Source organism: Dermacentor andersoni, chromosome 1, assembly GCF_023375885.2.
Source record: "Dermacentor andersoni chromosome 1, qqDerAnde1_hic_scaffold, whole genome shotgun sequence".
NCBI classification, from domain to species: domain Eukaryota; kingdom Metazoa; phylum Arthropoda; class Arachnida; order Ixodida; family Ixodidae; genus Dermacentor; species Dermacentor andersoni.
This window is the reverse complement of record NC_092814.1, coordinates 235,865,823-235,877,677: the sequence shown is the minus strand read 5'-3', so window position 1 is coordinate 235,877,677 and position 11,855 is coordinate 235,865,823. Positions and strand designations below refer to the sequence as shown.

The window sequence follows — 11,855 nt, the reverse complement described above, 5'->3', positions numbered from 1 at the left end:
GAACAAGGTGATGATTTGTTCATAATGCTGAATTTGTGCTACATAATGTGCAATGTAATGTATTAACATAATCTTGCTAAAATTATGTATGTGCTATCATGTTAACATAAGTTTTTATGAATTGTGAAAAAGGCTATTAGTGTTTTACTAGTTGAGCATCCTTACGGTCTGCTCCACTCAGAGTACCCTCACTAAGCCACAACAAAGTGGCAGGCGATTTTCACATTTTAATTATGCGCTTAGCAAAGCGGGCCGGACCTTTCGTAGTTGCAGCTTCCTCTGGCCAAATTCAGGGAAGTGAAACAAAATTTAAAAAACATTAGTCACTTTTATAAAGTAAAACGAATGTACCTAACTTATTTGTCCATGAGGTATCTAGACGTGCACTTGTAATGCGTTACTGGCCCATTTTGTCGAGTGGCAAATAAAACATCGAATTGGGGAACGCCATGTGATAGCCAGCGAGCTTGCATTCTACATCCAATCCTTTCTGGTGCTGGGTAGAGATGCTGAGCGGAGTGTAAAAATACCAAACTAAAACGCACTATTGGAAAAGTATGCAGTTCGATTTGCGTCTGGCACTATTAGATTCATATTCAATTCTTTCTCAAAAATTGTTATGATTCTGTCTCAAAAATTGCTATTCGTACACTCCTACTTAAAAGAATGCTAAAGAGGAATGTGAAGCTAAAGGAGTACCGACATGGAAATACATTTCTTTTTTTCATGTCTAAAGCTGTACTGCGAAGTGCAGTGCGTCTCTGGACATAAAGCTGGACTCGCAGAACCAGGACATGGCGGTAACATGGTGTACCACAACCCACTTGTGTATGCCAGTCATCCCTGTGAAGTCACTGAAGGCCACAAAATGATCATGCTGCTGGAAGCTTGCTGTATCCCACCTAATTGGCCCTTCCATCATTCATTCTCTGCTTTGCATTCAAACGTTGGTAAAGCCTTGTCCTCTGCTGCTGTCGTGTTTTTTAGAATGCAGGGGGACCTTTTCAGCTTCCCTTCCCCTATTATCCTGTTAAGTGCTTCACGGATTGAGCTTACAGTGGTATGGTCATAGTGAGTACATGCATGGTATCACGAAACCACCATCACCTGTGGGGATGCGCAAGTCTCACGCGTCGCCTGATATATTGTTTTGCTCGCGTGTCTCGTGTCTCCTGTAATCCGGCTTCTCCGCATAGCTTAGTGCCGGCGGTGGTCGGCCGGATAGCAGTGCATTACGAGAGATGGCGCGAGTGTGGCCATGCTAGCGCCACTTATCGGCAGGGTTGGTCGTGCGCGACAGGGAGTAGGCTTTTCCTCTGTGGCTCCGGTTCGGCAAGAGGCGCGGACGTTCCGCGCGTGCTCCGATCCATGCTTCTGCGAGACCAAGGAGGTTTGCGAGACAGTCTCGTGAGGCCTACACCAGAATGGACGAATAGGATCATTGGAACGTGCCACCATTCGCGTGACTGTATGTGTGAACGACCAGGCGTTACTGTCCAGCATGGGGCTAACATATTCGCTCGCTACCCGGTCACGGTGAGTTGGACTTCCTTGGTTTGTTGTGCGCTCATTGGCATGTTTTGTGGATAGCAACTCGGCTAGCAGCATTAGTCTATGAAAAGTGCAATAAATGCCCTTGTGATTGTTTGCACTACTGTGTTGTTCCTTGGTCCCAAGAGCACGGGTGAGAACGCCAGACACCTCGGGATTCTATAACATATGTATAGCTGCCAACTTCTACGATTTTATTGTAATATGCCCGGGTTTTAAAGCTTGTTTGCGACTGTTGTATAGACGCTAATGGTTTTCATCCAGCTTAGGTCACATTCTATTTTTAAAAATATAAATACAGTCGCCGACTGATTTTCAGCGCAGAATTACTCGGACCCGCCTGATTATTCAGACACGTACCCACAGCAGCACCACCCATGGACTCCACTGAAGCTGCGGATAACGGCAACCACATTTTAGGTTGCTGTTGTATGAATAAACTTCATGAATATTTCCGTCTGTAACACATATCATTCTAGCTGCGAATATAAGAGTGTGCCTGTTTACAGCGTTCCTGCGGTACGATTTCTGTGAATTATTTTAGTAAGTGGTCCCCATCGTGAGTACTAAAGCAATCCTTAGTATTTTTAAGCAAAGTGTAGTATTTTGTGTCTTTGACTGTACCATTTCTAAAACCTTAAAGTTGGCAGGCCTGCATGTTTCCAGCTTAACATATGAAACCACACTGCTTTGGGACATTTTGAACTGGTTGCATTACAAGGTGATGTAATTATTTGTGATGTTCTCGAGAAATTGAGGTTTCATAGTGCAATTATACTGAGTTGACAAAGAAAATTGTTCAAATTTGCAGTACTTTAAGCTGGATTGGTGAATTATAGGGGTATTCAAATAGCGAAACTTCTAAATCCTGTACGAATATTAGCGAAAAATGACTTCCAAATATTGAATATTTCCTCCTTTATTTTTAAACAAAGTGAAATTTGAATTTCTGTGAGGTGAAAAAGTTAGGCTTATATACATTTCACATATGCAGTACCATTTGCAATTACAGAACACTGCAGAGCTTCATGGAGCACAATAACAAAGGCAGTAAGGAAAGAAGGGAACATGTCACCAGGTGCACGTATAGTGTTTGTTGAAGTATAGATACTACAGCAGTACACATTGTGTTAAGGAGATGCTAACATAGGGAGACTCGCCTAATAATAAAACAAGAAATTCGTGTATATGCTGTCACGAAGCCAGGCATTACTGATTTTACGCGAGGTGCAAAGAGCCGAGTAGACGACGCGAGCGCTGGATCAATGGCGAACCGCACTGGAGTCGCGTGATGGACGCGGCCAATCGCAGACCCCAGCACGACCTTCAATCATTTGCTCCTTGTGTGCTTGTTTCTGTATGCAGGAGATAGCTGAAGCAGCAAATTTGAAGATGGAGAAATGCGCTTTCCAATGAGACCAAGATGGAAACGTTTGGTTGCGCCGTTCGAGATATATTGTGGCTTGAAAGACTCTGTTCTTTCTTGATTTCCGTGAAATTTGTTGCCACCTTGGCTGATAAAACAAATTCTTAGAGCACTTCTACGTGGTTTATAGCGATGATATGTCGGAATCAGATAGAAAAAGAGTTATAGAAACTGAAAACGTGATTTAAAAAAAAAATGATTCTTTTGACATTTTTCGCGATGCGAAAGCCGCGTCCCCCCCCCCCCCCCCTTAACGCTTCCCCTGAGCACACACCTTTGTAAGGATACATAAGCACTTTGTTAACCATGATTTACCTTTTAACACAGGACATAAACAGCAGCAATCTTAGAACAGCAAGAACAGATAAGCAACACGTTTGTTTTAGATTACAGTGTCTTTTCCAGTGACTCTGCTGTTGCAGATATTGCCAGCTTCAAGAACTTTTTTTTATAAACTTGCTCAACTCAAGTACTCGTCTGGCGTCATTTCACCATCCGAAGACTCCCAATGGTAGAGTTTGGAGACCAACAAGTTAGACGTTGTCATGAAAATAATTTATTTTTCAGAAGACTTCGTGCAAAGTTAGTAAATCATAAAATGAAGCCAAATTTGTAAACAGTAGGGAAAATTTAGGAGTTAGCAAGTGTGTAATTGAATTAGACCTACCACTTTAACTGCTACAGCCAATCCAGGCATGGGGCTGGGAGGCTGTCGTAACGAGGATTGCAATGCGAATACACTGAAGCGCAACACTACTGGTGCTCCAGTGTAGTATCTTTCAAGACTGTATACATTTAATGTGATGGAAAAATGTTGGTTATTAGCAGAGAATGACTACAAGGTTTCTTTCTAAATTTCTTGCTTTACCTGCAGCTCAGTAACGTTACTAGTACATATTGAATCCCAAAGTATTTGTGCATATGTCCAGGCCATCCTTATTCATAAAAGTTCTCAAAACTCATTAGGCTGAGTTTTTTGATCCGTTAGAATGAAATGTAATTCTTGTTTATCTATAAACTATCAAGCTGCCCCAACACCGACTGCCATGGTGGTTTAGAAACATTGGCATTGCGCTGGTAGGCCCGAAGGCGTGGAATCAAATCCCAGCCATGACGGCTGCATTTTGATGGGGCCGAAAAGCAAAAACACCCATGTATCGTGCACTGGGTGCATCTTGAAGAACCCCAGATAGTCAAAATTAATCTGGTGTCCCCCACTACGGCATGCCTCATAATCGTATCATGGTTTTGGCACATAAAACCCCAGATTTTAATATCTTTTTGAAGAACTAGTGCAGGAATTTCAAGCCAGTCTTTGGTCTTTGTCTTTTCTGGCTAACGAAGACTGCTCACGGTAAGACTGACATTTCTGGTTTTCCAGAACTGTCATTTACTAGGGGTGAGAAATGTTTGAAATTTCAAATACGGATCGAAGAGCCACTGCTATTTGATTGATATTTGATTATATAATTCACTATTTAAAATTCTAAAATATTCATTTTTTTCTTCTAATATTGGAGCCTTGAGTGAGAGAAGTGGTGTGCGAGGACTGTTCTGAATGATTCCATGGTAGGAGAGCTGTGGCCGCTGCATGCACACATCAGTGCCTGAGCAAGCGCACGAGGCAGATAACCTAGTCTCCGCTTGCCGTAATCTCGACGTGTCAAAACAGGCGCTACGCGGACGTTGCAGTAGCATGGCCGATCCCTACATCTGTGGACGTCTCGGACCCGCGGCTAAGCATTCCGAGCATCGGCGACGCGGACTTCACGACCGTGATTCGCGCGCGGAATCCTCGGACATGCGGCTAAGCCTTTCAGCACTCGGTGTTTGCTCTCTCCCATGTCTACGCCGGCTCTCGACGCATCCACAGCGTGTGAACGTGACAATGTGAGTACGCAGGAGGAAATGGATGCATGTGCTTCCCCCACACTCTCTAGTAAAGAACAGCTCCAGTTCTGGGGCGTGAAGCGTCAGTGTATAGCTCAAAAGGTAAAATGAAGTGGGGAAGTGTTAGTATAGGGTCAGATGAGGTGATGTTAACCAGCTCCAAATAAGAGCATTCACATTTATCAGACCATGACTGAAACACCTTCTTGACTTAAGGTTGTTAGACACTTTGTCTCTTTAGCATAGTCTTTAATAAACACTAAGAAATTCCCAGCGAGGCCTAAAAATAGCCGCAGGGAATGAACGTCGTGAGGTTTCGCAAGAGACTTGATCTGCTGCATACTTTCTTCCTTAGAACTCTTGGTTTTTCCATCAAAGCATCTGCTGAGAAATACCATGGTGTGACAGAAGAATTCGCTCTTCCTCATGTTGATTTTCAGCCGTGCATTACTGAGTGCTTGCAGTACTGCTGAAAGGAGAGTTACGTGGTCATTTCTGGTCCTTCAATAAACTAGAATGCCGTCCACTTATACATTGCAGAATTTCCCACTGAAATGTTTAAGTACACCATTCGTCATCTTCTGAAACCATGCATCCGAGTCAAAAGGTGTAATGAATGCTGTGAATTTCTTTGTAAATTCCTTTAAGGGTACTTGCCTTTACATATCCTTTACACAAGTCTATTCTTGAAAACCATTCGCACCCACCGGTTTCATCACTTATCTCGTCAACTCTTGGCATTAGAAAAGGAAAGAAATCGGTTTGCCTGTTGATGATCTGGTAATCAATACATAAGCAGAAAGCATCTTCTTTAGGCACGATCGTAATCGGCGAGGCAAACGATGATGTGGACGGTCTGATGATGTCAGCGACCAACATTCCTTGAAGCTCCTGTTTTAGCCAAGTCCTCTTCTGGTGGCTCATGGCATATGGCTTCTTTCTGACTACATTTTTGTCTCACAGTTAAAAGGGCACTTTGATCGTTGTGGTAGCCAATAGAGACGAGTTCTGAATACTTCGTCACTTAGTCAATGCACGTAACCATTCTGGGTTCTTTTTCACTAATATGAGAGCATTTTCCCATGTTGTCAGCTGTGATGACATCATTCCATAGTATATTCATTTTGACAAGCTTCATGTTGGGTTTGGATAAAAGGAAATTAAAATCGACACAAGACATCACGAGGCTCTTCACATGGACTATTTTGTCTCTAAAGGTAACTTCTGCCTCCATCCATTTCGTGAACTCCCTGCGAGCTCCATCATAGCTGCAAACCCTGATCGGTTTCCCAGGACGGATGTCATTGTTATTGACCATCTTCTCATTGATTAGGCTAACTGAAGCACCAGCGTCAATCACTGCTGAGACATGGGAACCATTTACAACCATGTCAGCGAACAGTATATTTGGGCTTACAATAAATACAGTCTCCTGTTCTTTAATTACATACCCCTGCGAACAATGATGCGACCACTTTTGAGACAGTGCGTGGTTTTCACTTGATTGATGTTGATCTTGATTTGCTGCATAGTGATTCGGATAAGGCAGAACATCTTTTAATGACCCTATCTCGTTTGGCTTAGGTTCGACTTTTGTTCCAACATGACTTCAGCTGTAGGCTCGGATGTTGCATACCTTAAACAATGAAGCAGCTCCTCAGAGGTTAAGGGAGCCTTTATTAAAGTGAAGCTTTCTTTGCCTCTTTCTTTGCCTCTTCCTTTGACTTTCCCACTGCTGCTGCTGCTGCTGTCTGGCACACCGTGTCGGGGTGGTGGTTCAGAGCGTGTACATACATGGAAGTGTGGCAGAAAAGAAAGGAGATGCGAGAAACTCGTTTCGACCACACTGCATCGAATATGCACAATGCCCTCTAGACCTCCCTGGGCATCGCCACATAGCCTCTTGACTGGTGTAATTATCCGTGACACCCCCTCCCCCCTTGCAAAAGCATCTCGGAAATTGCAGTGCTTACCTTTCTACTAACATGCAAGTTCAGAGGGAAGTTAGATAGAATTGTGGAGAGGAGGGGGGAGAGAGGGCAGGGAATGGGGGGAGGGGTAGAACCGACACAGTCGCGAAATGCATGAATAACAGCCTTGCCACTCTTCACTTGCAGTTCCCATACAAGGGGACGGGGGATAGGGAAAAGGTGACGTGAGAATCCAAGGAAACACTGCTACTGTAGACATGACAGTGGTTGCAGGCAAACAGAATAAATTTCAGTTCAAGGTACAGTACGGTACGTTTCTGCTATTTCTGAAAAATAAACACCATGCAAATTTGTCAAGCGGACAACTAGTGCAGGGCGTGCAGAAGCAGAGCCGCATTAAAGCACACCATAGGTCTTGGAGTCGCGAGTTTGATCTCTACCGCGGCAGCCCATTTCAACGGGGGCGAAATAAAAAAATGCTTGTACACTTAGATTTAGGTGCACGTTTAAGAACACCACAGCGTCAGAATTAATTCGGAGTCCGACACTACAGCGTGCTTCATAATCCGACTGCGGTTTCGACATGCACAGCTCCATACTTCAATTAAAGTTTAATATTTCTGCCATGATGTGATGTGCCATATGAGGCAATGAATATGTTCAACCCTCTCAGAGGTTATGAAGTATGGTGCAAGACACCGTCTCAAGCAAACACCTCCCCCTGTGTGTTTTGTGTACTACACGACAAACAGCAGCGGTGCATGCAAGGTAATGTTTAACATCAACTTACAACTCTTGTGTTGTACTAAACGTTGGAAGAAATTAAACATTCGCTATCAACATCGCTGCTAATTATTGTCGATCAAAGCAAACTGCACAGAAAGCTTTGCTTACATTGATTCCCACAGTGTGTGGGATCTGCATAATTTTTGCATTTGTTTTTGGTGGTCCTTCTTCATGCCACATATGATTAGAGGCATCATATATGATTCTGGAAGCTTTGGTTCCGCATTGTACAGCAATTGTCACTTCTTGAAGAAATAATCAACTATGTCATCATCTTTTTGTTTATAAATAATCACCTTGTTCCCGGCCACGGCGGCCGCATTTCGATGGGGGCGAAATGCGAAAACACCCGTGTACTTAGATTTAGGTGCACGTTAAAGAACCCCAGGTGGTCGAAATTTCCGGAGTCCCCCACTACGGCGTGCCTCATAATCAGAAAGTGGTTTTGGCACATAAAACCCCATAATTTAAATAATCACCTTGTTCCAGTGTTCTACTGGGTTCTTTCTGGAAGCAAGGAGAACACTGTTTTTCTATGACTCCCATGCATCTTCGTTGTGTTGGACAAAAGGCAAGTTGAACCACTTTTTGGCATTTTCAGAAAGGTAGGCTCGCATGTTGAATATTCTGTCGGGGTCTCTGTACCAATGGTTCTGTTCACATGCGTATTCAAATACGTTCCACCAACCGTATACACTGGATGAACTACCGTCGAACATGTCCGGACTTACTGCTATGCAATTAGCCCTGTCCAATGCAATTATCGTCAGCAATGCTTGTTGCTGCTCTAGTTGTTACTTTGCAACTGAGCCAACTGGGTTAACGCATTTGACAAGCTTGACATTTCTGTGCTTGCATCATTATGGCTTGAAACAAACTCCTTATCAACATTTTGTTTATTCCAGGTTTCAAAATCTGAGAGGTATGTTGAGCTTCACACACCTGTAGTGATGACATCGTTGATCAGATGTTTGGAATTGGCGGCGATGGCTTCAGGGCTACCAGGGCTAGTCATCTCTTTCAGTGCAGCAACGATGTCCTCACCGTCCAGCTCATAGCCTGCAATCAGTAGATGGCTGTCTCACTCTGCGAGGTAGAAGGTTACCCACATCTAGTTACTGTCATCGGCTGTGCCAAATATAAAGTACCGGTGAAAACACTATGCCTTTAGCCATTTATTAGAACTTGTTCATAATCCTCTCTTCTTCTTCCTTGGAACTGCTGGTCCTTCATTATCACCTTCTCCCGCTGATCCTGTGGGATCACTACAACTGTCAGTACTCTTATCTGGCTGCATGACCTTTCTGCTGTGAGTGGCTTGAGTGTCACTGCCAAGGGCATCAAGGTGACACCTCATGTGCAAATAAAATGACTTAAAATGAGCTTTAGGGGCATCTATTGCTTACAGTTGCTTACGCATCGCAAGAGAAATATACGTACCATACTCCATAACAGGTGGCACCACTGATTTTACATTTTCATCATTTTCTTGCTTACAAAAGCTCTATTTTCACTGTGAATGATGAATTCGTTATTACAGAAGCCTAATGTTTCAATCTAGCTCGAATTTATATTTTTTTTTCTGAAGTTTAAAGGGACACTAAAGGAAAATATTGAATTAGTTTGCTAGCTTATCTGTCGGGAATTCTATCATCGTTTTCTTGAAGCCAATATATGACTTTGTTCCACAGAAAATTGCCACCGAACATCTGGCTGCCACTCCTAAATTTGAATTGCCCACACAAAAAATGAGGCCATGACATAATCTCCATGTCACCACCACTGCCCCTTGTATCTGCGAATTGGCCCCTCTCTCAACTTGTGTCGGCGGCGTTCCTCGAATCTCTCGCCTCTGCTTGCTCTATCTTCTGCTGCTCGCCCTTCGCTTGTAGTGTTTGTACATACCTCGTCTCCCAGCTGGCTGGCAGCACCAACCGCCCTGTGCCTTGATGTCATGCCATGCATCACAAGAGAGAGGTACGTACCATACTCCATGACAGCTGGCACTACTCTGATCTTACATTTTTATAACTTTCTTGCTTACAAAAGCTCTATTCTCGCTGAAAATTATGAATTCATTATTACAGAAGCTTAATGTTTCAATCTAGCTCGACCTAATATTTTCCTTTAGTGTCCCTTTGAAGAGAAGCTTTGCCATATCAGCTGCAGAGATACGAGATCCAAGAGCATGGTTTATTGTTTCTTGGAGGTCATGGAATTAGTCATTGACATAGTCTGTGCATTGATGCTTCAAATCATAAAAGAATTTAGTGTGGCTTCTGGTCACAGCGGTCAGAACGTGGCCTCTTGAATTTTTAATATCCTGGCTTAGAAACTTTCATTTCGTAAGCTTACTGCTGCAGGCAACCATTCATTTACAGTGACATGACCTTTGGCATTCTGCAGGACACTCTTTAGGGCCTATATTGTTCATAACCTTCAAGTGAACTGCCAGATAAAACCACAAAATGGTATTAAATTGTCAATGGCTGTGTCATTTACTGTAAAATTTGCTCCCCCACTAGTGATTATTCGTGGGTTCTCGACTGCATTATAAACTACTGGTAACCTTGACAATCCAGTAATTTATCATTGATAAACATAATTACACTTGGCTGAAAAGGTAATAATGCTGCCTTTAAGTTACTGAATTAGCAACAGTCTGATGGCAAAGACTTCTCACAAACATTAAACACTTGACTGATATTGCTGGCCCTTGTAGATAGCTGCTACTGCATTGCACCATAGGCTATCTGAAATGTAATTTTCAGTTCCCCTATTCACTATATGGGAGCTAGTGTACATAGTATTTATTAGTACTGAGTTTGAATTTGCATGGTCCACATTTTCTGAAATCCACTGCATTGAAGCCATTAAGAACAGCACAGTGTGCTTCTTCATTAATGATTATAAACATGCACACACAGTAAACTCAAATTTAGAGGGGCTCTGCGACACCCTCTTTGCTCTCTCTTGTCACTCCTTTGTAATATTTTGGCATCATAATGGCATCATGCTTGAAAAGCTTGCGGCACTTTATACGCAATGCCTCACGACTTCAAGTGCACCAAAGAGCTCGAAGAGTGCCAACATTATACTACCTAATCCATAAGAAGGGAGACTTCAAAGAATTGAAGAATTATAGGACCATTAGCTTCTTTTTTTTAATTGCTTTCAGTATTGTATAAAATATTTACCAAGATAATTTCGAATAGACTCTGGGTGACACTTCAATCAACCAAGAGAACAGGCTGGCTTCAGGAAGGGATATTCTACAATGGATCACATCCATGTCATCAATCAGGTCATTAATAAATCTGTAGAGTACAATCAATCTCTCTTTATGGCTTTCATTGACTATGAAAAAGCATTTGATCTAGTAGAGATACCAGCAGTCATAGAGGCATTGTGTAATCAAGGAGTACAGGAGGCTTACGTAAATATCTTAGACAATACCTACAAAGATTCCACAGCTACATTGATTCTCCACAAGAAAAGTAAAAAGATACCTATAAAGAAAAGGGTCAGGCAAGGAGGCATAATCTCCAATGCTGCATGCTTGGAAGAAGTATTCAAGCTATTAAACTGGAAAGGCTTAGGAGTGAGGTTTAACAGTGACTACCTCGGCAATCTTCGGTTTGCAGATGGCATTATCCTATACAGCAACACCGGGGACGAATTACAACAAATGATTGAGGACTTTAACAATGTAACAGCAAGTCTGAAGATAAATATGCAGAAGACAAAGATAATGATCAATAGCCTGGCGAGGGTACAAGAGTTCAAGATCGCCAGTCAGCCTCTAGTCTGTGAAGGAGTATGTTTGCCTGGGTCAATTACTCACAGGGGACGTTGGTCATAAGAAGGAAATTTACTGAAAAATAAAATGGGTTGGAGTGCATACGGCAGGCATTACCAAATCCTTACTGTGAGCGTACCACTGCCATTGAAAAGTGTACAATAATTGCATTCTACTGGTGCTAACATATGGGGCGGAGACTTGGAGGTTAACAAAGAAGCTCGAGAACATGTTAAGGACCGTGTAAATAGCAATGGAATGAAAAATGATAGGCATAGTGTTAACAGACAGGAAGAGAACGGTGAGGATCGGAGACCAAGATTAGCCAATATTTTAGTTGACATTAAGAGAAACAAATGGAGCTGGGCAGGCCATGTAATGCATGGTAGATAACTGGTGGAACATTATAGTTACACAATGGGTGCCAAGGAAAGGGAAGTGCAGCCAAGGACAACAGAAAACTATGTGGGGT

General features: G+C 42.7%; 1 protein-coding gene across 9 annotated transcripts in view; it reads right to left on the bottom strand.

Moving 5' to 3' along the window:
* Positions 1-11,855, bottom strand: part of LOC129381021 (uncharacterized) — a 114,459-nt gene that overhangs the window by 88,024 nt on the left and 14,580 nt on the right. For 8 of the 9 annotated variants that reach the window (XR_008609267.2, XR_008609271.2, XR_008609272.2 and 5 more), the window contains exon 2: positions 8,527-8,643. Coding sequence is in view for 5 of the 9 variants with exons in the window: in XM_055063474.2 (XP_054919449.1) it covers positions 8,527-8,643 (117 nt within the window). In the remaining 4 variants the exon portion in view is untranslated. Of the gene's footprint in view, positions 1-8,526; positions 8,671-11,855 lie in introns of all 9 variants that reach the window. The other variant, XM_072289843.1, reaches the window with a different exon arrangement.